We start from the raw sequence: 24330 nt of genomic DNA on the forward strand, positions 1-24330 counted from the left end.
TCCCAGAAAGGAATAGAACTTGCTGAAGTAAATAAGGACAGGACTATGGAGATGCATCCAACTTATACATATGTGGAATATTAAGGAATCCTTACCTTACAGGTCAGCAAAGTGGCACTGCTAGTAAAGCTGTACCTCACAGCTCCAGCAACTCAGGTTTGACCCTGACCTTAGGTGTTCCTTGTGTGGAGATTGTACATTCTCCCTAATGGTGTAGCTTTCTTCTGGTGCTCCAGATTTCTGCCATTTTCCAAAGATGTGTCAATCACTCAGTCAATTTAGCACTGTAAATGGTCCTAGCATATAGATGTGAGGAAAAAAATCTAGGGTGGAAATTGCTGCAAGTATGGAGAAAGTAAAATGGGTTAAGGTGGGATCAGTGTAAAACGTAATATGGGTGCTTATTGTCCTTGCAGACTTGGTGGGCTGAAGGATGTGCTTCGATGCTCAGTCTCTATAATCTTACGTGTGGCAAAGTCCAAACGTCAGAATGAATGGTCAGAGCACCAAATTTCTAAAAGAAGATAAAATAATCATAACTTATGTTTAGTTTTTCAGAATTTTGCGAGAATATTCTGTTGCTATGTTTTTGCCATAACATTGAATATTAAGCTACCATATTCCAAAGGTGCACAGGGCTCAACCTTCATGGTTATACCCTTCTATAATTCTTTGGCAGTGGAGGGGTGAAAAGCGGTAAAGGCTTCAATGAGTCCAGAAAACAGTGCAAAACAGTCAAGAGATTATTTTGATGAGACTTATTTGCTGGTGAGAATGTGAAAATCAAGAGAAAATTATGTTTCTTAACATTATTTAACAACAGGGATTTTAATAATAAGATGAAGATAAAAACTGTATTTCCTTTCTCTTCTAGGTGCACAGCACTGACATGTTCTCAGTGCCTTGTGTTATTCTTCTGGTCAAATGTATCAGATGGAATCAAAAGCACGTTCTCTGCTTATATCACAATTCCAGATAACAATTCTTGAACCATGATCAAGAAATAAACGGCACCACACTGTCAACTAAAGCTTCTGCCACCTTCCAAAAGATAGCTAAGGGTATTCTCTGAAGAGTTGATTCCTTGAGGGAGTAATGCCAGTGAACTATATTATAATTTCTGGAAAGTCTGTCCCATGGAAGGCACACTTCAAGCAATCATTCACTTGAAGAACCTGCCCTGATATACTGTCTCTGGGAATAAGTCCCTTAGAATGAATTATGACTGGGGCAATCATTCCTAGGGAAGAAGGTCTCCTAGCAGATGCCCACAACAAGTCCAAATCCCCCTACAGTGGACATGTTAGATACAAGTGCTTCTGGGAATAAATCAGAGTTAGTGAGAAATCACAAAGATTGTGAGAAAGTTGGGAATTTGTGCAGACAATGAATTAATACAAATCAGGGCTTTACTTTCAAAACCATATACAAATTGACACTTTTCACAAAGATTTAATGACTTCCAGGAATGTCCTCTTTGCTTTACAATGTGACAACAAAACATCAATAGACGGATTGTCAGGACAGATTCACGTCCCCACAGACTGTCAGGCAGGTCAATATGAAAAGCTACACAATAATTTAAAGCTTTCATTGTTTCCAGTGTACAACATCCTACACAAAGTCTTAAGGGACCTCATTAGTCCTGACTGGTGGTTCACTAAAGAGATGGGTTTCACTGATCCAACTTGTAAGTTTCTGGCAGTGTACATTGCTTTAACCAAAGCTCACCAAATGTTACAATCAGTAAAGAATCCATGGTGTTTACAAAATAGTCCAATATCATCTTGGCTGCTTCTTTTCTGATCACCTGATAGGAACTGAGAGGTTTTAGAAAAGGCTGCACCTACAGTGCAGGTTAACTAAATATTAATTTGTGACCAAGCTGTATATAATTCCCCACAAGATCTCTTCTGCTAACCTTGGTGTTTATGGGTCTTTTGAGATGAATAAGAAGAAATTAAAATCGAGCGTGGAATTCTGATACGAGTTCTAGCTTCTCCTCTTGGACAAGGCAGTGACTGCATTTGTTGGGGAGAAACTGACTATGTATCATGGTTTTTATGCCAAATACAACTCTACAAAGAGGGGAAAGTTCAGAAAAAAATAGAGTTTTTGTCAACATTTGTTTTAACCAGTTCCCATTTTATGGTTCTGCTTTCTTGACTGTTCTCTGATACTCCTCCAATTCATTTTTCCTATTCATTGCTTTTTGTAGTTCTTGTTTGATGAGTTGAATCTGCTGCTCTAATTCTGTCAGCTCATGAATGACTGACTGCCTGGCTTTCACAAGTGGCTCAGGTTTGCCATTGGAATTGATGGCACGAGGCAGCTCCTTTGCCAGTGAAGGCAGAACCTCTGCCTCGGAGGACTTCAATCTTATTTCAGGCTGTTGATCGTCTTTGAAAATATATTTCTGTTTGTTCCAGCTTGCATGGGTGGCTGTGTTCCACACAACTTGCCGGTTATTTCTTACATTACACCTGAAAATGAAATAAATCTGTTTTGAATCAGTCCTAAACCAGAGAGGCATGTCCATAGAAGATGCATTATTGTACAATACTGCTGCACCCACAATGTGGGTTTTACCTCTCTCTATCTCGGTAACCCTCTCCTGCTTCACAACTCTCTTGAGATATCTATGCTCCTTTAATTTTAACCACTTGATCATCTGACTCCATAGTGGCAACACTGGTGGTTCTGCTTTTGCGAGCTAAAACTCAAAATATTAAAGTTTCCACTCCAAACTTGCCCTCTTCCCCACTCTCTCTTTAACTGGTGCTTAAAACCTCTAACTTTTAGTCACAAAATCCCTTTACATAGCATAAAATTGAATTTTGTCCTATAATGTAACTATCACCATTTTGGGACATTAACTGTGACAAGGCAGACAAAAAGATTATGCAACCACAAATAGCATCTCCAATAGCGACATACTGAAATTCAATTAACTCTACAGTATTTCTTCCCATGTGCAAAAGACTTTGCATAACATGGAGAATTTTGACCCAACAAACTCTTTCTGTCTCAATATAAAAATGCATGAGGAACTTTAATGACTGAAATCATAGAATAAATGCAACACTAACTCTGTAATTTCCATACAGAAAAAATAACTCAGTTACATAACTCTGCACTGTATAGATCTGTTTATATATATGAGCATTGCTACTGCTATTTAAGAACAGCTTACAACAATCTTTGGTCTGGTAATCTGTGGTAAATTGATGTTCATGTAGCAAAAGGGATTCATAAGGACATGACGTATCTCCGGAATTACATCTGTATCAGAGTTACTGTCCATTCATTGTACAGAACTGCAAAAAAGAGCCGGTTTTAAAATTAAGTTAATCTCCCCAAAGGTCTATTTGATAAAAAGGGGCATATAACATCACCAGGAAGCCAGTGTTTATTCTTTCTGATAATTGTAAGAATTTCTGCAAGGAAGTGAGAAAAATACTTGTGAAATTTCCATTTTCATTATTACTATATTGAATAATAAAGAATTTTAGAATTCTTAAAATTAATTAAGATTAGAATAAAAAGGACACATATTGTTTTTCAATAAAATTTGGCAATTTCATTCAAGTGAATAAATTGACATGTATTTGAGCCAAGCCATGTGTAAAGTTAATGTAAAGTACAGCCAGCTTGGAATGTTGCTGCTCGAACCTGAACGTGAGAGACCAGTGGTGGAACAGGAGGTCAGGCATGTTGTTCACTGCCTCCCGCTTGTTTCTGACTTTCATAAGAGGGTCAGGAACAGGCTGACCTGCCACTGCAGTTAACCAATAAATTATTCTCTTAAAATGCATTACATTCCAGACCATTGTTCAAGTTGCTATTTTTAAAAAGTTTCTAAATCTCCCATATTTTGTTGGTTTAATGTCTTTTTCAAAATAAATAATTCCATTTAATTTTATCATGGCTCATTATTCATTCCACCAGTGGGATTCCAGCCTCTCAAAGACTAATACATGCTTGACTGCTAGCAATTCAGTTCTCTCTATTTATAGCATTCTGATTTTAATCATCTGCTTTTCCTATTTACTACTATTTAATAAATATTTTGATAGCTTCCTATTTCTTTACAAATGAGGCTACCATTGATCTGAATTATCACATCAGAAGAGCTTATTAATTATTTTAAACACTTCCCACCAATAATTTCTAATTGTCTGTGCAGTAATAGCAATTTTCATTCATATAAAACCTTTAGCGTGGAAGAAAGGGCCAACAAGATATTTCACAAAGTCGCAAAAAAAAGAAGACATTATGGGTAGTGTGGCCAAATGCTTGCATAAGGGGTGAATTTTCAACATCTTATGTATTGAGAGGGAACTCCAGAGGCTACTTAACAGGCATAGCTGAGAGTGGTGAAGAAAAATAAAGGGATTGAACAGGAAAGAGACCAGGTAAATATAGAGTTTGACGGAGGTATCAGAAATGGACATGGTGGTTTCTATATGGTTGATATTGGTGAAGGCACACTAGGAGAGAGCTTCAGCCACTCAAAGCACTGACATGCTACCTACACTTCCACTGTAAAACAAGCTCTTACCACTTCTTTGTCTGCATTATTAAGCAGCTTTATTAAAAAGAAATGCAAGTGCATTAGAGCTATTGACATCACCAAGCTTTCTTACCTCTTTTCCAGTCGATTCAATTTGTGCTGAAACTCTTCATCATTGAAGGATGTATTCAAAGCACGATGAAATCTCTGAGAAGCATAGAAACTCTGGTTAGAACCTAGGCTTTCCTTTCATATGCCCAGAGGATGAGGTCAACACTTTGATGGCTAGTGTTTATTGGCTTAACTCAATGGCCCTGAGAAGGTGACAATGAGTAATGTTTTATAAACTGTTGCCACACTTCTGATGAAGTTACTCCTCCAGTCCTGGTGGGTAAAGAGTAAGCTGGCAAGCACCCATTGTCATGGTTCCAACCCCAGCAAGTGTAAAACTTGGAATGAAAATTTCAGAGAGCAGCTTTCCCATCCAGTGTCCTTGTCTTTCTATATGGTACAGAAGAACAACTTGAAGGTGCTGCCAAAGAAGCCTTAAAGAGTTGCTGTAGTGTACTTTGTGATTGGTACACACCAGTAGTAGAAGCAGAGAATAAATAGGACACCAACCAAAGAGGGTGTTTTGTCCCAGACGACACTGCACGATATTAGTTTTACTGTAATAGGGCAAGTCGAGATTGTTCCATTACATATCTATGTATATGTGGAGATCTGATAGAGGTTTATAACATTATGAGAGGTATAGACAGCTAGCATCAATTTCCCTGGGTAGAAATTTCTAATAGCAGAGGACATGCACTGAATGTGAGAGGGGGTAGATTCAGAGGGGATGTGAGGGGTAAGCTTTTTACTCAGGGAATGGTGGTTGCTTGGAATGTGCTGCTTGGTATGGTGGTACAGGCAAATATATTAGATGCTTTTAAGAGACATTTAGTTGGACGCATGAATATGAGGAAGATGGAGGGATATAGACATTGTTTAGGTAGGAGCAATAGGTTTTTGAGGATTTTTAATTTAATTTTTAGCTGGCCTAACACAACATTGTGGGCCAAAGGGTCTGTTCCTGTGCTGTACTGTTCTATGTTATATGTTCTATAGGTGTGATAAGTGTGAGATAATGCACTTTGGGAGGCAATATTCTTGTAGAATGCACAAAGCATATGGTAGGGACTGAGGAGAGTTTCAGGGAGATCTTGGGATGCAAGTCCATATCTTTGAAAATGTTGTCACAGAAACTGAAGAAGGCATTCAGTATGTTTACCTTTATACACTAAGGATTTAAGTATAAGAGTTGCGATGCCATGTTGCAGCTATATAAAACTTTATTTAAGCAATATTTGGAGTATTGTGTGCAATTCTGGTTGCCATGGTTACTATGGGAAAGACGTGGAGGCTTTGGAAAGGGTGCATTATACTACCTGAACTGTAGTTATAAGATAAGATTGAATGATGGGTTGTATTTATTCTCAATAGAATGTAGATAGTGGTGGGGAGATCCCATAGAGATTCACAAAATTATGAGGACCATAGTTAGGATAGATAGTCAGAATTCTTGTCCCAGGGCAAGGCGGCCTTGAACTAAAGGTCACATATTTAAAGTGATAGGGGAGAAATTTCAGGAGATCTGAAGGGTAAGCCTGTTATTCAGAGGGTGGTGAATATCTGTCAAGGTAGTAGAGACGGGTATAATTATACTGTTTAAAAGGCATTTGGACAGGTACTTGGATAGGGAAGCTGCAGAGGTACGGGTGCAAATGTAGGGAAATAGGATTCATGTGAATAGGCATCAAGATTGGCATGAATGAGGTGGGCCCAAAAGGGCCTAATTCAGTTGCTTATGGTTCCCTGATTCTATAATTTATAGTGCTGCTTGTGTCTTCCTGCTGGTAGAAAGGCTTTGGGGAATAATTGAATGGTGGAACAAGTCCAGTGGCAAACTTCTACTTCTTGTGTTCTTGTAAGGAGACATTGGGGTACAGCACCAAACTCTTTGACAAAGTTGGAATCTCAAAAAATGATAGAGAGATACAGAGAAGGAGATACTTTGCAAGGGATGACCAGAACCAAGTTGCCAGCTAAATATTTAGCTGTCAAGTGTGGAACAAAAACAATTGAAAATGATCAAGAGGGTAAAATTAGAAAAGCTGAGATACTGCAGTGGGTTCAATGGTAGAAAGAAGACATTGAGGTGGCGATGCGGTAAGCCATGAAGGAGTTTGAATATGTAGAGAACTTTAAAATTGGGCCATTTCTTAACCATGACTGATTGTACAAAGTGTTGAATGAGTTGCAACACCAGCAGCACATGTCAGAATAACTAAAAGTTGGTGAAGAACAAAATCAGGGAAGCCACCAAGACTGTGTCTGCTCAAAAGTTCTCAAAGGCCTGAGGTAGAGCTTATGTCAGGAGATGTCCTGGTGGTTGAAATAGAAAATCTCAGCAACATGGTGTGAAGTTCAACTTGGGGTCCAATATGTCATCAAAGTTGAGAACACATAGGTCTGATAACAGGCCGAATTAAGATCAGTGCTTTAACTGGGGCAGAGAAAGAATTGTTAGAAGATATTCTAAACAGTAAATGACATGAAGGCTTGGGGAAAGCTCCAATAGTGTTGCATTAGGTGGAAAATTGTGTGTAGAGGATGTTGTGAAATTATACACTGATGAAAGCTTTGAATTGATAATTTTAGAATATTTTCCTTTTAGATTTGAGATAGAATTTATCTAATTTCTCATTCAGGCCAGGTAAAGTCATCTCCGGGTTGTACTCCCTTGATAACTTTTTGACAGTTGGTTCTCTACTATATCTGTTACTTACTAATTTCATAGAAGTTGCTTTATGTGTATCCAAAAATAATTCATAAAACTATCACTGTACAGAATCTCTAAGAGTGTTGTATTTCAGCGAGTGAATTCATCACAGTTATATCATTTCTGATTTCTACTCTAGAAATACACACAAGGTCTGAAAATGTTCCTGAACACCTGTTTCGTTTCAAAGGAAATTACGGAAATGCTTGCTAAGAAGTGCAGCCACATTTGGTGGCTATCCTCCACTTCTAAAGTTCTGCCTAATTGAAGCTGATGGTGAACACCAGCTGCTGTTATCAATAGAGGGCAGATGCATTTACACTGGAGCATACCTGGCTTGTATGGAGCCAGTACTTCAGCCTTGGCTTCCTCTTGATCCGTGGAAGAACCAGCCTATAGATGATGTGCTCGCCAACTGTTGCGAAAAGGGAACCAGCAACGCCAATACAGAGCATCACAAAGAGGCCGGAGAAATGCTTGATACCCATTTGTAAAGTCTGTGGACAGAAAGGAGATTTTACTGTCAACCTTGGTTTAATTACTGCATATATAAGAGGTTTGCCATTGTGCATTAATTTGCTGCGCCCAAACTTCTACCACCTCAACAAATCCCTTCAAAACAAAGCTTCAGTTACAGTGGTAGCCACCTAACAACGCATGGCTGAAAGAATATGCTGGCTGAATTAAGTTTTAGAGGACGGCGTTAGATTTGATCATATGCAATAAAAATGTAAGACCATAAGATATAGGAGCAGAATTAGGCCATTTGGTTCATTGAGTCTGCTCCACCATTTCATCATGGCTGATCCATTTTCCCTCTCAGCTCCATTCTCCTATCTTCTCCCTGACAAGATCATTAGATATAGGAGCAACATTAAGCCATTTGGCCATTGAATTAGGCTATGTGGATGATCGATTAAGCCATTTAGCCCATTTTTCCATCCCAGTGATGCAGCTGATGGAGTTGCTTCCTGAATACCATTACCTCTTGCAAAGTTGAATTGAGCGGCAGATGAGCAAAACACCTTTTATGCTCACTTTGATCATCAAAACATGGAGGAACCGTCATGAACTCGCACAGATCCTGATGATTCTGTGATATCAGACTCTGAGGCCGACATGCGAGCAGGCTTTAGGAGGGTAAGCTCATGAAAAGCATTTAGTTCTGATGGGACACCTGGCCAAGTACTAAAAACCTGTGCTGATCAACAGGCTGGAGAGTTCACTGAGATCTTTAATCTCTCGCATCTGTAGTCTAAAGTAACCACCTGCTTAAAGCAGGCATCAATTATGCCAGTGTCTGAGAAGAACATTGAACCTCCCTCAATGATTATCATCCAGTAGCACTTACAGTACATCAACTCTGAAGGAGTGCTTTGGACAGGTTGGTGAAACAATATATCAACTCCTGCCTGAGAAGCGATTTGGTTTTGCTGCAATTTGCCTACCAGAGCTACAGGTCTACAGCAGGTGCCACTTCATTGGCTTTTCACTCAACCCCGTGAACATTTGGACTGCAACAATGAATGCATAAGGATGCTCTTTATCAACTTCAGCTCAGTATTCAATGCTGTTACCCCCTCAAATCTAATGTATAAGCTTCAAGACTTTGTCTTCAACACCTCCTTATGCAATTAGATCCTTGATTTTCTTACACGCTGACCCTGGTCAGTTTGGATTGGCTACGACATCTCCTCCACGATCTCCATCAGCACAGATGCATCACAAGGCTTTGTGCTTACCCACAGCTCTACTGGCTTTACACATATGACTGGGTGTCTAACCACACCCTCAATAGCATATTAAAATTTGCCGCTGGTACCACTGTCGTAGGCCAAATCAAAGGTGGTGATGATTGGAAATCTGGCTGAGTGGTGCCATAACAACAACAACCTTTTGTTCACTGTTAGCAAGATTATTGACTTCAGGAGGCAGAAACCAGAGGTCCACGAGGTCCTCACTGGAGAATCTGAGATGGAGAGAGTCAGCAACTTTAAAGGGCTGGGTGTTATTCTTTCGGAGGACCTGTCCTGGGCCCAGCCCGTAAGTGCAATTATGAAGAAAGCATGGCAGCCCCTCTACTTCCTGAGGAATTTGTGAAGATTCAGCATGACCGCTAAAATTTCAACAAACTTCTATAGATGTGTGGTGGAGAGTATATTAACAGGCTGCACCACAGCCTGGTATGGAAACACCAATGCCCTTGATTGGAAAATCCTACAAAAAGTAGTGGACAGAACCTAGTTCATCCTAGGTGAAGCTCTCCCCACCACTGAGCACATGTATACGAGTCATCACAGGAAGGTATCATCTATCATAGTGACCATGACCCCCTTCACCCAGGACATGCTCTCTTTTCACTGTTGCCATCAGGAGTAAGGTACAGGAGCCTCAGGACTCACACCACCAGGTTCAGGAACGGTTATTACCCCTCAACCATCAGACTCTTGAACCAAAGGGAATAACTTCATTCAACTTTACTTGCCCCATCATTTAAATGTTCCTATTAACCTATAGACTCATTTTCAAGGACTCTTTATCTCATGTTCTCAATATTTATTGTTTATTGATTTCTTCTTATTATTTCTTTCTTTTTATATTTGCAGTTTATTATGGGTTTCATCTAGGTACTCTAGTTTCCACCCATCTCTCAAAGACATGCAAATTTGTAGGTTCATTAGCCACTACAACTTGTGCAGGAAAGTGGTATTTTGGGTGGTGGTGAGGGAGTTGATGGTAAAATGGGGAGACTATAAAGGAAACAATATATATATAGGTGTTTGATGGTTCGTGTTGATGCATTGAGCTTCAGGGCCCATTTCTGAATTGTGTAGTATCTCTCTCAATTTAGTCAGCCAAGCCTGCAGAAGTGTAGTAGAAATCATAAAGTGGAAACAGAGATGGAGTGTGCAGAATTACAGATAAATACAAAACAGAAATAGGCAGACATGTTGAATAAAAGATACAATATAGAGGAAGGTAGGAAGCCACTCATGACCTTGTTTAAAGGAGAGAGCCTTTCAACTCATCTAGACCTCCTTAAGTGCTTTACAGCCAATAATATTCTTTGAAATATAAACACAGTTGTAATGCAGGAAATACTGCAGCCAATTTAGGAATCTTCCCTAAAACTAATATGATCATCTGTTTTAGTGATGGTTACTTGAAGAACAATTATTGGGAAGAACATGGAGGATGCCCCCCACCATCGTGTGAAATAGTACCATGGATCTTATACATCCAGTAAAGAATGAAAATGGAACTACACTTTAAATTCTCATTCAAATGACCTAGCTGTCAGCAAATTGCATTTCAGTTTGAATGTATAAACACAAGAAAGTCTGCAGGTGCTGATAATCCAAAGCAACACACACAAGTATTTTTCCCGTTTCATGGTTGTAGTTTTAAATTTATACGGAAGGTGGCAGCAAAAGCTGACCATATACAAACATTATTTTACATGACAGCAATTAATTGATGCAGAGATACAGCTGGCAGCTATAAAGTCGAAGAGTGCAAGGAAATAGATGGTTTGTCCAAGTCAGTGCAGCAGCAGAATTTAATTTTTGCACTTTGCATTGGTAATGAATGCAAGCCTACTAGATATTCCCACCTGCTACCGAAGAAAACAAATATCTGGCATAAAAAGTAGAAGAAATTTGGATGTGAGCACACTGAACATTTTTTGCATTATTTAACATGTATATGCATTGCAGCTCATTATAAATGTTCTGCACCCACGTTCAAGAGCTATATATGAAAATTTCCTGCTGTAACTTTGACCAAAATGGGTGTAAAGTTTGGTGTCTGTGGGAGTTACAAGCAGAAGACGTTTTTTTTTGCTGGGTGTCAGGATGGTGGCCTGGCATGGGGGTGTGGGGAGCTACTAAGGAGAGAAGTTGCCATTTTTATCAACTTGCTTTGAGTTACACTTATTCTGAATTACTTATTTTAAAAGCGATTTTCTGGCATCATTACATTTAAAAAGAAAAAAAAGAGTTTCAGATTGATGATCTTGAATGAAGATCATCTGGCAGAAAGGGCTATCCTGTTACTTCCTTCCCAGATGCTGCCTGATTAGCTGACCATTTCCAGCATTAAAATTATTTTGCTTGGAAAATCTCTAAAGTTTGCCTGACTGAAATGTTCAAAAATGTGCCATGACTGCTATGCATGTATATAAAACAACGCAAATATTTGAACCAGGACGAGGCGATCTGTCCCCTCACACTTCCTTCACCATTTAATAAGATTATGGTTAATCTTCTATTGCAGTACACTTTCCTGTGAGAACCCCATGTATCTTGACTCCCTTAACTCTGGCCCCATATACCTTGACTCTGGATAATAGTTAAATTGTGGCGACTCATTTCCTGGCTCATCCGAACCGGCTCACAATTAGATAGCCTACGGGGGTTTGCGAGCACAGAGCTTTGGAGCCTCTGCGCCACGGGGAGGGGGGAGGTTGAGGGAGGCTTAAAAGTGAGGCTGAAGATTTTGAATAAAGTTTTTCCTTCGACTGCAGTTACCGACTCCGTGTCGTAATTTTAGCGCTGCGTGTAGCACACTGCTACAAAATGGCTTGTAGTTTCAGTGCTTAGAGTTAAAAGGAAATGGAACATAACTGCCAGTTTTCGTTGTTGACAGTACCCTGCCCGTTTATGGTAGGTAGAGAGTCTCTGAGGAAATATAGAATTGAGTGGTCAGTGCCTACATGGGAGGAATTTCAAAGATACTTTACTAAGTGCAGGAAATTGCATCCTCTCGTATTTACAGTGCACTGACTAGCTTTCTATTGTTCTTCCAGCACTGGACTTGAGGATTTTGTGATACTGTGCCATTTACAACCCAGAAGGGCAATACAAAATCATGACCATTACAATGCCCCAGCTTCATTTGGATCAACTGTGTGGGCACTGGCAGCAGGCATTCCAACATCGGCACACAGCACAAGAACAATTTGCACTGGTAACTTGGCTTGGCTAAGCTTTATTTTAGTGACACAGAAACCTGTTGCTGAGGCGATACATATATTTTCCATTACAGGATACAGCATCACTAGTAATGCCAGTCCTAATTGCCCTAATATCTAGTATGCGAGGTTATTTCAGAGCTTAAGAGGCAATTATTCTAGGCTCAGCCATCTTCAATCGCTTTGTCAACAGTTTCTAATTATCATAAGGTGAGAGTTAGGGATAGTCACTACTGGCTCAAAGTATCTGCAGTGGATGCAATCTCGCATGCTCTCCACTCGGTCTTGAACCACCTGGACGACTGTATACAAACCAAAGCAGGCAAGGACAGCAGATTTCCAGCTCCTAGTGCACTAATGAGCCTGCTAGGCTTTTAACATCAGTGTCTTTTCAGTTCTAGATAGATCCATCCCTACCACTGGAAGTATCTGTACGAGATGCTACCTCAAGAAGGCAAGATTTGCCTCAAAGATCCCCAACAAATGGATCATTGCAGCTTTTTGCAGTTACCGTCGGGCAGGTAGTACAGACATTTGAGGCTCCATATTATCAAGTTCAAGAACAGCTACTTCATTTCTCCCATTACATTTCAGCAATAAATGACCTCTTCAATCATTTCACCCCAAAATGGACTTTATTTGTTCTAACGTGTAAAAATTGGATATAATTTATGCTTTTCTTGCAAATGCTGCTTATGTGATGTTCAGTGCCTATGACGCAAGTAAGAATTTCATTGCACCTATGCATACATAGACTTTGACCATTTACTTTATTGCTAATGATAGAATTTGCACCTGTATCACCATATATTTAATTCAAACCCCTTATTGAATACTCCACATTAAATATTCCTTCCTTTCACTAGTGGAGCACATATCTCCTAAATGCACCATCTAGACTGCATTCACTCATTAAGAATACTTGGCATCATCTCTCAAAATAAGTTGTATGACGATTGCAGTTTCCAAAATCCACACAGCATCCTAGTTAGAAAATAAATGCCAGACCCTTCGTTGAGCTGGGTCAAAATTCTCAAACTCCCTATTTAGCAGTACTGTAGGAGAACCTTCATTCCAAAGCTTGAAGGGTTCAAAGAGCTGGTTGCTCTGCATGTTCTCAAGGAAAATTAGAAGATGGGCATTAAATTCATTTCTACTAGTGATATCTGCATCACATGGTAATGTCTTAAGGAAGAGTGTAAAATGAATGTCAGTGTCTGAGAACCCATTTTACAACCTTCTAGGTTTTTGTCTCCATGAACTTTAACAACACACCAGTGAGGGCTATTAATGTGGTAGTGTAGTTACTGGGATGATTATTTTACTCTACAAACAAGTGATCTTGAACTTATATTAGTATTAAATCCATAAATAACAAGAATGGATGCAATTGAGTTATCGAACTCACTTAGCACTCTATATATAGTGTCTTTTTTCTTAGATTCATAATAATTGGCTGTAACCACTCTAAGATGTTATGATAATGGTAAAAGAACATGAATCGAACAAAAACAACTTGTGCATAGCAAACTCCTGAAGGAATATGAGGTAATAGCAATTCTTTTTAATTTTCGTTGAGAGAAAATGATGATGTTGGTGGGAAGAGTCTGATTTCTCATCTGAAATGTACCACCTCCACTAATACAGTAATGCTCCATTGAACTGTGAGTACAAGTTATACTCTCACATCTCTTTAATGACGGTATCACAGCCACATTTCTTTTCTGAGCAAATTGGAGAATGCAATCTGAAATGATCTCCAATTGCAATTAATTAAGCTTAATTCTAGTGGTTGATTCTGCTCTTAAAATTCCATCTATGCATTGGTACTGAGTGCTGTATAATTTTGAAATGTGCCTGCCTCACCACAAAATGTCTGTGCGGTATTGAGCACATGCTGTGCCTGTCAGTAATTTCAAACAGCCTATTAAATATTTTGCAATTCTTTAGCTGGCTGAGTTTCAATTCATGGGCTGAGATGGATAAACTATATTTTGTTCAAATGCTTTGACTTTCACAGACTAATAAACATGTTTTTTTGTCTATTTTGATGTGAAGTTCCTTGCAACCCTTGCTACCCTTGTTTTAATCCGAGGTGAACAAACCTTACTGAAGCTCTTGTGTGTGAGAAGAATTTCTTAGAGCTCTCAGGGGCCTGGTGAAAATTCTCTTTTATGAAGTTTAACCATGCTGTAATTAAAGCAAATCTTGATAGTAGCACACCTGGAGCTGTGGATTATGTCCAGGTCAGGTCAGGTCCACCTAAGTGTCACACAGACTGAGTTCCGTCCCAGCGTACATGGAAAGTAAGGGCACCCTATTGTGGTTTCAGATGTATCTGGCAGTGTTGGAATACCAAGATCATGAAGGTACCCCAAACGCTTTCAGGTTTTTAGGAACATGAGAACTTGAAGCTGGCTGAGCTAGCGAAAGATTAATTTGCTCTTTACCCATTTTCAGGATGTGAGTATTACTGGCAAATGTGAGCATTTATTATCCATCCCAACTTGCTCTAGAGAAAGTGATGTTGAGCTGCCTTCATTCAAAATTACTGACCTTCCTTGAAGGTTCTTTAGTAGTTCAGGTAGAAAGGAAACTACAGCGTTTAGGCCAGTGACCATAAAGCAAAGGGCATCTATTTTCAAGTTCTGGATGGTGGGGGTTCTTAATGATGTATTCCACCTTTGTGAGGGATCACCTTTTGAAGACGTCCTTGGTGGTGGAGAGGCTGGTGTCCATGAATTTACAACCCCCTGCAGCAATTTCCAATACAGTGCATTGCTGCCTCCACACCAAATAGTGATATAACCAGTTAGAATGCTCTCCACTGTATATCTGTAGAAATTTGCTGAAGTCTTTAGTAACATACTAAATCTCTTCAAACTCCCAATGAAATATAGCCAATGGCATGCCATTGTAATTGCATTAAGGTGTTGGGCCTATGTGCATCTGCATTAATAGTCAGTGAGGAGATATGTTATTTTCAGTCCACACTGACTGTGGTCTGCCGATGATGAAGTCAAGGATCTAATGGCAGAGGGACCTAGTTAAAGCTTGAGGATTAATGCTGAGGGGATGATGCTGTTGAATGCTGAGCTGTAATCAATAAATAGCAGCCAGGTGTAGGTATTGCAGTCGTCCAGGTGGTTCAAGACCAAGTGGAGAGCATGCGAGATTGCATCCACTGCAGATACCTTGAGCCAGTAGTGAATATCCTTAACTCTGACCTTATGATTGATAGAAACTGTTGACAAAGCAATTGAAGATGGCTGAGCCTAGAATGATTGTCCGGGGCTGAGATAAAAACATAATCACCCTCCCCCGTGCAACAATGAATTAAAGTGCTTTTGATTCCCATTGACTAGAGGTTTACTTGAGTTCTACTGTGCTACACACTATGTTCAGAGAAAATTTCAGCACTGATAATATCTAACAGCTGAACATCCTCAATCCTTTGTGGTAGAGAAGTGCACAGACTTATAATCATCTGTGTAAATGTTCGTCTTCTCAATGTAAGACTGTGCCCCTCCAGCTTCAAGAAACAGCATCTAGCCATTTATCCTGTCATTCATACTCAGAATATTTTCTGTCTCAATGAGCTCTCTTGGTATCTCCTTCCTCTCTAAGTTGCCATAGGCATTCCTCCTCTTAATGCTGAATCATTCAAAATTACTAAAATTAATTGAACTAAAGTAATGGCGTCAACATTTTCCAGGCCAGCTACCCCTGCAGATAAGTTGACAGCATAAGAACTCACTTCCTCCTTTAAAGATGTTTTCTTAAATTCACCACTCCAACAATGCAATGGATCATTTTTGGTCAAAAAGTCAAATTAAATTTCTGCTCCAATTATCTGCAATTACATTTTGAACCTCAACAATTAAAATTATAAATAGCACTATCAGCACAATAAAATTTGTGAGCAACATGGTGAGGTATTATGCTTTAGACTCCATACTTTTTTCCAGGATTAAATCCTACTAAAATAATTCTCCTACTCAAAAGGGGAAAATACCAAAGGCAGTATTGGTCCTTCAGCGACCGGAGTACCAATCAACCATTACCATTCTCCCACTTCCATCTGCTAGGTAACTGTTGAAGATTTAACTCCTGTTCTTCTACCTCTATATTTCTTTCATTCCAGGCTTCTAAATACTGCACGTGAAACAATGATTTACTTGTATTCCTTTCAATTAAATGCATCTTGTTTACTACTTATGATGCAACCGTTCTCTGTTAGGGAGACAAAATGCAGGTTTGCTGATTAGCTTGTGGTCACCTTTGTTTAGGCTGCAGGGGCAACACTGGACTTCCACTTGCCTGTCAGATTCACCTAATTTTGCTAGACAAAAAAGACCAAGATCACATGGTAATACAGCCAATCCAGATACTGGCATTGTCTTACACTATTAACTTCATCAACACTCAGAACTCAGAACCCTCTCAGAAATCCCATTATGATGGTAACCTCCCTGTTTGCTGGAGAAATTGTGGAAATCAAAATGCAAATTATTATCATACTTTTTGGGACTGCCCTGTTATCAAAGACTATTGGAGGGGGATACACAATGCCCTAAAAGACATCTTTAAATGTGAAATACCTTTGGAGAGTAAGACCATATATTTTGGATATTTACCTCAAGAATGGTTGAAAAGAGATAACTATTTAATGAATATACTGTTGGTGGCTGGTAAAAAGACTCTTACTAGGAAATGGTTATCACAGGAGAGCCCAACTTTAAATACATGGATGGAAATTACAATGGACATTTACAAAATGGAGAAGATAACAGCAGCTGTTAATCATAAGCTGGAACAATTTGATTCATACTGGGAAAAATGGTTTAATTACATAACACCTCATAGGCCTGATTTTATTCTCACAAATCAATGAATCTGTTGTACAAAAAAAGATCACTCCCTACTTGTACATAGTTCTTTCCTTTTGCCTGTTTTTTCCACTCTTTTCTATAAGTGTATACCCCAGATAAATACTTTGTGGAGATTGTGTGATATATATGATTATATGATGTATATGTACAATGTCTGGAATACATCTTATGGAAATGCTTGTTTGATGAACTTCAATAAAAATATAAATTACAAAAAAAAGAACCATGGTTTCAACAGAAAACATATTTCAGGAGAATCGGTGGTGAAGCTCTTAGAGCCAAAGCCTCAGAAATAACCCAGTGTCTCTTATACAATAGGAGCCACATGTTATTCAGATCATTTGGAGAGCTCTGGTACCCAGCCTAGTTAGCTCCTGTGAAGAGATTCTTGCTTTCTTCATCAGAAAACACCAGGATTGATTTGATGAAAATGACCAGGAGAGCTAGTGCAAGTATCTTGGTTTGGAAGCTTTACCTCTTTTTAAGAAACAAAACAACTCTTTAAACAACCAAAGACTGTGGACTAATAGAAAACCAGTGCCCTAAATAACAAGTGGGTGGAAAGAGAGCAAACAATCCAGAACTTCACTAATAACCATGACATTCTTGGATTCTTCAGCATTGTCAAGGTTATCTACAGACTAAATATCCAAATACCCCCCCCCCCCCAAGAGCCAAAGATGGAAGTGGTTATCTAGGAGAGAGAGGCAGTCAGAGTCCACTGTAAAGAACAGTTCACAGCACACAGTGACCTCCTTAACTGTCTTTGAGATGAGTACCTTTGACTTCCCAAGCCACATTTCAGTTTGTTACACACAGACAAGGCATTGAAAAGTGACTATGCCAATTGAAAAGTAACAAACCCTCTAGAGCAGTAGCCACATACACACAAAATGCTAGAGAAATTCAGCATATCAGGCAGCAACTAAGGAGGGGAGTAAGCAGTCAATGTTTCAAGCTGAGACCCTTCATTGGGACCGGAATGGAAGGGGAAGAAGCCGGAATAAGAAGGTGGATGGAGAGGAAGGATTACAAGCTGGCAGGTAATAGGTGAAACCAAGTGAGGAGGGAGGTGGGTCAGGGAGGGGGAGTAAAGTGAGAAACTGGTAGATGATAGGTGAAAGAAGTAAAGGGCTGAAGAAGATGGAATTGGATAGGAAAGGAGAGTGGACCATGGAGAAAGGGAAGGAGGAGGGCCACCAGAGCGAGATGATGGGCAGGTGAGGAGAAGAGCAGTAAGAGGGGAGCCAGAATGGGGAATGAAAAAAGACAAAATGTTGGGGTGGGGGGCTGCAAAATTACTGAAAGTTAAAGAAAGATTAACAGAGCAGTTGGCATCCCTGCATTAGTGCTACAACTTGGCAAAGTTTGGTCACGCACCACAATCTCATTGTCTACTTCTGGGATGAGGAGGTCCAATATGGTGCACCCATGACTGTCTTTAAGAAAGGTGGCATCTTGTATTTACAGAGATGGCTCTCTGCTACGTGCCACAGGGAAAGTCACCATCAAGTTCCTCTTCAATCAACTCCTCCTAGAAAGCAAGTTGCTGGTCCATGAATATGATGTAGATTCCTCCCTTCTAAAGGCACAATGGATATGATCTTCACCATACCTGAACAAGAGAAGTGCAGGACGCAGCATCAACTGCTATATATGGCATCTTTTGAACAGCGCCTCATTTTCTGATTGTGCACATTTCTGCCTTTTAGACTTTGCACTGACTTTAACAATGTCAGAGAAAATGCATTGTTTAGCTTTTTTTGGATTGCAATATTCTACAATATTTTTCTTTGCTCTTTCAAATTCTAATTCAGTGTTGTTATTTGTTTCTCTGGTGAATTGATATTATCTCCTTCAGTCATCTCGTACAGTATCTTTTTTATGATTTCATCTCACCTGTTTCACGCGAACGTGAAATTTCCCTTTCATTTCATTCTTTCTCACCTCATCAACTGTCTTTGCATTTTAATATATAATGAAAGGTCATGAAATTGAAACATTACCTTTGTACCTGTCATTACAATGATAACATTATAGTAAGTATTGGAGCTATTAGTGACACCCAAAACCAATAAATCTTCAGGATTTGGTTCCTGTACCTCAGCGTCATCTGTTAGAAAAGAATCGTGCAAATGTACAGTCAACATGATTTGTGGAAGAGAAATCATCTTTCACAATCTGTTAGGTTCTTTGGGCTATAATCAAATGGATAGATAAGGAGGAACAAATGGATTTAATATATTTGGATTTTCAGAAAGCCTCCATAAAGTGCCACAGAATAGGTTATCAAACAAAATTAGAGCACATGTTCTATTATACTGATATAGATGAGGAATTGGAATGAATGGGTCATTTTCAAGTTGAGAGACAATGGCTAGTGGGATGCAACAGGGATTGGTGCCATATGCAATCTATGCCAATATTTGGATGAGGGGACCCAGTGTGATATATCCAAGTTTACTGATGACACAAAACTTGGTGACAGTAACATGTAATGAGGAGAATGTAAGTAGATTTAGAGGGATTATAGGCATGTTAAGAAAATGAGAGGCATCATGAATGATGGAAAGCAACTTAGAAACAGAAAAAGGTCATCAGCATTAGTACAGAAATAAATGGAAAAATGGACTGTATTTTACATGGCAGTAGACCAAAAGTTGTCAGTATTCAGAGGGACCTGGGAGTCCTTATTCACAAATCACTGGAAGTTAACATGCAGGAATAGCAAGCGATTAGGAAAGGAAATAAAGAAGAATATATATCATTGAATTTATATTTGGCTCTTGTGCATTTACACTGGAAAGTTTATGTATTTGTCTCTTCCCTATTACAATGGCTCAGTAGATTGATTACTGGGATGAGGAGAGATTAAACAGTTTCTGTCTATTCTGAGTTTACAGGATTTCATTGAGGTAGTAAACATTCCTGTGTGGCTTTCTAGGTTTGTCACAGAGCTGAAGATGAATTTAGGAATCTCTGATTAGGGAGATGGCTATTCAAGACCGAGACCTCTTCAGCTAGATGGTAGTGAATCTTTGGATTCTCTATCCAAACAAACTATGGAAGCTCTATATTTTATAATGAAGATTGCTTAGAGTAACGATTGCATATTCAGAATCTTCATGGGATACAGGGAAATAATGCTACTGAGGTAAGAAATCAGCTGAATTCTGGAGAAGGGTTAAAGATTAAGTGCTTATTCCTCCTTCTATTCCTCATGTTCTTTTAGTCATAGAAAAATACATTTGGAACTAGTTCAACCTAAATTGCTCAGTTTCACTTTATACTTTTGCACTGGTGCTTCACAGCAACAATCTTTGGCAACTACTTTCGGCTTCTAGCAGTAGAGCAGAAGGTGCAGGCAATGTTTAGCTCAATGCCATACAGCATTGTCGTGTGATTTCTCGGCATGTGGTTCACCTTTGAGAATCCAACAAACAACACCAACTGCACTTGAGCAGTTTGCTTGGACAGGGAATTGGAAACACACTGTCTTCAATAAAATGCAATGCAACTCATCTGATCACATGCACTACATTCTCTCCTTGGAGACTGAAGGTCATGGGGTCAATACACAATTCAAGGACTCTGCTCTGCTAGACGAACTGTCCTACAAGAATGATCTTAAACTGATCTGACAGGTGATTCCACGAGACCTCAAGGGAATATCTCAAAGAAGTGTAGGTGAGGTTTTGCTGATGCCGAGTGATACGAATCCCTTGAGCATTATCTCTAAGACTGATGCTATGGTTCTGGTCATGCAAGTGTGTGTAAGCCGACAGCTGCTTCTCCAGTACTATAACAGTGATTGCACCTCTGAGTTGCTTCATTGGCTTTCAAATGCTAAGGTAATAGGGAATGAGTTTTGGATGAAAGATTGTTATCTCCTGAGATTTTAACATGTGTGTGTGTGCATCTGTGTGTCTGTGTGTAAAAGTCAGTAAGGTCAAGGATAATGAGTGAATGGGATATGATGAAAATTAGGAGAGGAAGAGCATAATTTTTAGATAACATTCTAGCTCTTTGTCATCTAGCAATTAGATTGGTCATTGCTGTAACTGAATGATTGGTCTCAGTGAACTCTTTAAATTTGATGCATTAGCCTGCTTAGGCTACGTAGAGGTGTTATTGTTGGTACTGAATGAAGAATTTACCAGATATACATTGACCAGCCTTTGACAGCTTTCAAATCCATTGTATGAAAAGACCTCCAGTTTTCAGAATGATGCTATTAAACAACAATGGGATAACATAATTTGTAGAATCATATAATTGCTATTTGGAACCTGGAGGCCATTTAGTCTATTAGAGCCATGTCACCTATTAGCAAAGCCAATTCAGTTTCCCTTATTCTCTGCTCCTTTCTCAAAACCCATTGACCACTATTTATTTTGAGTATTTATCCAATTCTTTTTGTTAAAACAACAATAACCGTTTTCTCACTCCCTCTCAGGAAGTGAAATATAGATTAGAGCTGTTGGCTGCATGGAGAAAGCTCTTCCCCATGTGACCTGTGGTTCTTATATTTGGGCCCCTAGTTTTTGCCCTTTCCATCAGTGAACCAGCTTCTCCTTATTCATTTTGTTTGAACTTCCAATACTCTTTTCAAAACATCACCCCAGCATAATGGAGGTAACAACATAAGGGGTCACAAAGGAGGAGAAGCAGACAAAAATGTGCCAACACTCCATGTTCATTTCAATGCAGAAAATCTGCTGGATTATGAAGGTGATCAAAGGTCTAAGTAATTGAAAGGTATATTGAGGTTGCTTCATTCCTTATTCACAACTCAGGTTATTAATTTGGAGAGTAGTGGAAGTTTCTAATTGGTGATAACAATTGAGGACCTTGATGTATTCCTGGTATGAATATCTCTTGAGTCCAATTGAGAAATAAATTTAGCAACCATATAAATACAGTAAGATTGAAATTCTATTTTAGTGGAAATAACTAAGGCAATTTATAGGAATGAAAACTAACAGAAAAGTTCTCCTCTCAAAAATATCATCATCAAAACTAAATTATATTTGGATGATATACTTGCAGGAAACACTGTTGAGATTATAGAAGAGATATTGGAAATAAACAAAATGCAAAAATTCTAAATATCTTAAGATCTCTTCTGATGTTCCATAGTTGTGAGATTATTGTTTTCAATTCAAAGTGATTCTTCAGCATTGATAGTCACTTTTTATACCATCAACATCTTATTTATTCATAGACTTAGCAGACCTAACATGTTTAGTCATTTTACCTGGGAATGCAATAGATTGTAGCAGAAATTCAAACTGCTATAGCTTAATGCCAACCTGTCAGTCAAGGCTGCAACAGAGTTCCCTGTACAGGAGGAATTATCTCTGAAAGAAGCCAGCTCCCCGTTGCCTCACAAAGCACACGGTGTACGATCAACCTCGTCCCAGGCACCATCCCTCCCCGCGGTCATCTCTTCTTCTTCTCCCCTCCTGAGACCCAGGCCACGAATGACTACATCACTAAGCACTACAGCATGGCTTCAGCTGAACATCCCAGTCCTTAGCAGTTGCAGAATTATTCTTTGCCTAAAAGAAAGATGGGGGACTCCATCCCTGCATTGAATACCATAGACTCAATAAAATCATCATTAAGACCCTTCACTCTCTCTCTTAGATGGATAGCACATTCAAAACAGAGCCCAGATTTTCACCAAACCGGATCTACAAAGCACATACGACCTGATCTGCATCTGCTAGGGAGATGAGTGGAAGATGGCATTTATAACACCCCTTGGCCACTGTGAATACTTGATGATGCCTTGCAGACTTTCCAACAGTACAGTCATTTTCCAAGTGTTCATCAATGAGGTCCTTCAAGACATGCTACATAGGTATGTGTTCGTCCACTTCAACAAGATCCTCATCTTCTCCAATGACCCCCAAGACCATGTCCGTCACTTCCTTCCTGGGTTGCATCCTTTCACCCCAATACATAATCAGAGAAGCAGATAAAGTGTGTGATGTTGTTTAATGGCCCCAAATGTGCTCCCTCAAAGAGCTACAGCATTTCTTGGACTTCACCAACTTCTCCCTGTAGTTTCATCTACAGCCAAATTGCACCCACTCTTAACCCCCCTGACCAAAACACTCACCTCCTGGATAACCTGGTCTGCTGCTGTAGACTACCCTTTCAAGGATCTTGAGAGATGCTTCAACACCGCTCCCATTCTACCCCATCTGAACCCCTCAGGACCTTTTGTGGTTGAGGTGGATGCATCTGACATGGGCACCAGGGTCATCCTCTCCCAGCAAGGACTTCATTATGGATCCTCTCCCAGCATGGATTTCATTATGGATTTTCCACCTTCTGCCAAGGCCATAGTGATCATGACAGTGATGGACTGGTTCTCCAAGGAGGTCCACCTTATTGCTCTCCACAATATTCCATCAGCCACTGAGTCTGCAGATCGGGCTCTCCAACACGTGGTTCACTTCCACAGTGTCCCTCAGGACATTGCGTCAGATTGGAACCCACAATTCATTCCCCGCTTTTAGTGAACCTTCTGTTCCCTCCACCACACCTCAGTGAGTTTCTCCTCTGACTATCATCTGCATGGCAATGGTCAATCAGAAAAAGCCAATCAGAAAATTGAGAAGTTTCTGCTGTGTTTTGCCACCTCTAACTCTTCCACATGGAAGAAGTAACTGCTCTGGTCTGACGTCTCAAGATCTACACAGCTCCTCTGCCATTGATTGTCATCCTTTGACATGCTTCATGGCTACTAATGCCTGTTGTTCCCCACAGAGAAGACAATGGTAGAGGTCTCATTCAGATTCAAGGTCCTGGTTTGTCGATGCTGGAATGTTTGGAAAAGGCCACAGAGGGCCATTCTAGCTGCTAATTGCACTTACTGTAACCAGGCTAACCACCATCAGCACCCATCCTAACTACTTTAACCTGGGGACCGTGTCTGTCTGTCTACCTGAGATCTGTTCTTGTGTATTGTCTCCTGCAAGCTCTTGCCCCAGTTCATTGGTCCAGTTAAGATGCTGTCTTGAAGGGGCTGCTGGGTTCAAGCCACTTCCCTTAGAGAGACCACTTGGTCCTGATGCTCTTGGAGATGTTATCAAAAGTTTGTGATTTATGGATTGGA

General features: G+C 39.7%; 1 protein-coding gene across 1 annotated transcript in view; it reads right to left on the minus strand.

Moving 5' to 3' along the window:
- Window positions 1–1522: 1522 nt before the first annotated feature.
- The window catches only part of grin3a (glutamate receptor, ionotropic, N-methyl-D-aspartate 3A), a 181970-nt gene continuing 159162 nt past the window's right edge, over window positions 1523–24330 (minus strand). The window contains exons 7-9 of the mRNA XM_059973853.1: window positions 7670–7834; window positions 4647–4720; window positions 1523–2483 (exon numbers count right to left, since the gene is read on the minus strand). Of these exons, the coding sequence (XP_059829836.1) occupies window positions 2147–2483; window positions 4647–4720; window positions 7670–7834 (576 nt within the window). The 3' untranslated portion in view covers window positions 1523–2146. The remainder of the gene's footprint in view (window positions 2484–4646; window positions 4721–7669; window positions 7835–24330) is intronic.

The sequence above is a fragment of the Hypanus sabinus genome, chromosome 7 (genome assembly GCF_030144855.1).
Source record: "Hypanus sabinus isolate sHypSab1 chromosome 7, sHypSab1.hap1, whole genome shotgun sequence".
Taxonomy (NCBI): domain Eukaryota; kingdom Metazoa; phylum Chordata; class Chondrichthyes; order Myliobatiformes; family Dasyatidae; genus Hypanus; species Hypanus sabinus.